The 2,417-nt window shown below is 52.5% G+C and overlaps 1 protein-coding gene across 1 annotated transcript; it reads right to left on the bottom strand.

The window, feature by feature from the left end:
• Nucleotides 1–67: 67 nt before the first annotated feature.
• Nucleotides 68–936, bottom strand: PODANS_7_8350 (uncharacterized protein; the record flags this gene model as incomplete). Its single annotated transcript, XM_001908160.1, has 3 exons — nt 68–626; nt 683–824; nt 891–936. The coding sequence occupies 3 exons, from the start codon at nt 934–936 to the stop codon at nt 68–70; spliced, it is 747 nt and encodes a 248-aa protein (XP_001908195.1).
• Between the last annotated feature and the right edge of the window lie 1,481 nt (nt 937–2,417).

The following is a 2,417-nucleotide window of genomic DNA, read 5'->3' on the forward strand; positions in this document are numbered from 1 at the left end:
AACCGCCTGTCGGCGAATTTGGGTATGATTTCTATTCCTCGTCAGTAACATCACCACACACACGGCTTCAAAACCGGGCCAAAAACTCACTCTCGGGATACTGATGCGGTCCATAAACATTGTTGCTCCGCACAATGATCACCGGCAGCTTGAAGCTCTTCTGATACGAATGCACCAGCATCTCGGCCGCCGCCTTGCTCGCCGCGTACGGGTTCGTCGGCGCCAGAATGCTCGTCTCCAGCAAGTCGTCGTCGTCGTCCTTAACCTCGCCGTAGACCTCGTCGGTGGAAATATGGATAAACCTCTTGATGCCCACCTTCTTTGCGCTCTCGAGCAAGACGTGGGTCCCGTACACATTCGTGTGGGTGAACCCGTACGAGTTACCAAAGCTCAGATCAACATGCGACTGGGCCGCAAAGTGGAAAATGGTGTCAATGTTGTACCGCTCGAGGCAGCCCAGGACCTCGGACGGGTTGGTGATGTCGCCCTGGTGGAAGGTAAAGTTTCGTCTGTCGTTGAGGACTCTGGTGTTGTTGAGTGAGGAGCAGTAGTCTAGCTTGTCGAACGAGACAATGTTGTAGGCGTGGGGGTAGGTTAGTGTGAGGTGACGGACGAGCCAGCAGGCGCTGCGGGAAACATTGTCAGTTCCTGGGAGACCGAAATGCCGAGCCGGGTAACTTACATGAAGCCGGCGCCTCCCGTGATCATGATATTCTTGACATCGGGCAATGGGTCAAACTTGGTGCTGCCCGTGAAGATGGGCGCCTCCTTCCAGATGCCATAGTCCTCGAAGAAGCTGTTGTTTCGGCCGGGAGGGCGATAAGCTGGAAAATTGCGGTGAGCATAGACGTTCGGCTTTTAGATGCTCAAAAAGGCGAGGGCTGCCTTACCATTGACTGACCCAGCGGGCGAGACTGCCCCAGCCGCGATGGTCATTGTCTCTTTTAGGTTTTATGAGATATAAAAGTATATATGGCGAGAGAGAAAGGTAAATAATGCCGAGCGCGTGTTGTCCGTCAGGAAGAAGTTGAGGCGGGCGGTTGGTTCAAAAGAGAGAGCAAGCAACCTGGAACGACGACCGGATCCTGGAGCAGAAGAGTAAGTACGAGCGAGGAATGCAGACCAGTATGATGAACCCTCCCTAGATCTCTCTCTCTCTCTCTCTCTCTCTCTCTTTTTTTTTTCTTCTTTTTTTTTCTCTTTCTCTCTCCCCGCAACACGCACCAGCCGATACAGACACATATACGTACCTTACCCTTCCTCTTGTTTCATAGGAATTGTTGATGTCGGTGACATTGGCTTGTTGCTAATAAAAAGTAGAGGTCAAGCAGAAGAAAAAAAAAGTACCATGTGCAGGAAAGCAAGCAGCAGCAGCAGCAGCACCAACCACCACCACTCATGGCAGTGAGACGGAAGATCGGCCCAAACGGGCAAGGCCTGGCTTTTTTTTTTTTTGTTTTGTGTTGCTTTGCTGCGAAGGAAAGGGTGAGCACACTGCGAGGAAATCATGAAACGGTACCTGATATGGAAAACGCAGAAGCCACCTTTGCCTTTGCTCCTTCAGCTTTCCCAGCCTGTCACCGTCTGATCACTTTCCCGCGTTTGTTGGTTGGCAGAGTTCAGGGCTTCAGCTCCTTCCAGGCACACGAAGTAACCAAGCATGGAAACTAAGTACCAACAAGGCTCCAAGGTGGTCCCGTAGGTTAGGTAGACACACGTCCACGTAGTAGATGGAGAGAGAGCTATCATCTAGCGCGCCGCTTCCTCATCAAGCAGGTCTCCAAGTTCATGCCTTTATGAGGTGTTCAGCCAGCCCTCTACAGATGGGATGGTTGTTGGCCATCTGATGATGTGACAAGGGGACCCGTCCGTTTTCTCGGCCGTGATGGGAGGGGACTGGAAGGGCTGAAGGAAGGGGTCCCTGCCTTTGTTTGGCGGTAGTTCAGCGGAGGGGCAGGGCAGCAAGGGCACCCCCACCGAAACAGAGTGTGGGCCGAGTGCTTCAAGCGGGGGGGATCATTTTAGCGCGCAAATCCCCCGTCTCAGGCAGCTCACCTATCTCCATCAATTCCAAAGAGCCCGTCGGCGAGGTGTTGTTGTTGGTCTCGTGTCAGTTGTTCAAATGGGTACGTACTACCTAACGGGTAATAGTCACCGTTTTCTTTTAGTGTAGTCAGGAACGAAACATCCACCAGTATTATTCCAAAATACGCCATGCATATCCGTATCCTCATCCATTCTTCCAGCTCGACGGCAGGGGGGGAGGGGGCCTTTCTTTCTCGAACCACCATCTGGAATGGGCCTTGTCCATATTGACGGCGCTATACGGGATCTGTGCTGCAGATTTCAATAGTTTTTGTGCCGACCCTGAATTCCAGCCGCAATGAAAGAAGGCCCGGGGGATTTTGGGGGGGCAG

The sequence above is a fragment of the Podospora anserina genome, chromosome 7, assembly GCF_000226545.1.
Source record: "Podospora anserina S mat+ genomic DNA chromosome 7, supercontig 1".
Classification (NCBI taxonomy): domain Eukaryota; kingdom Fungi; phylum Ascomycota; class Sordariomycetes; order Sordariales; family Podosporaceae; genus Podospora; species Podospora anserina.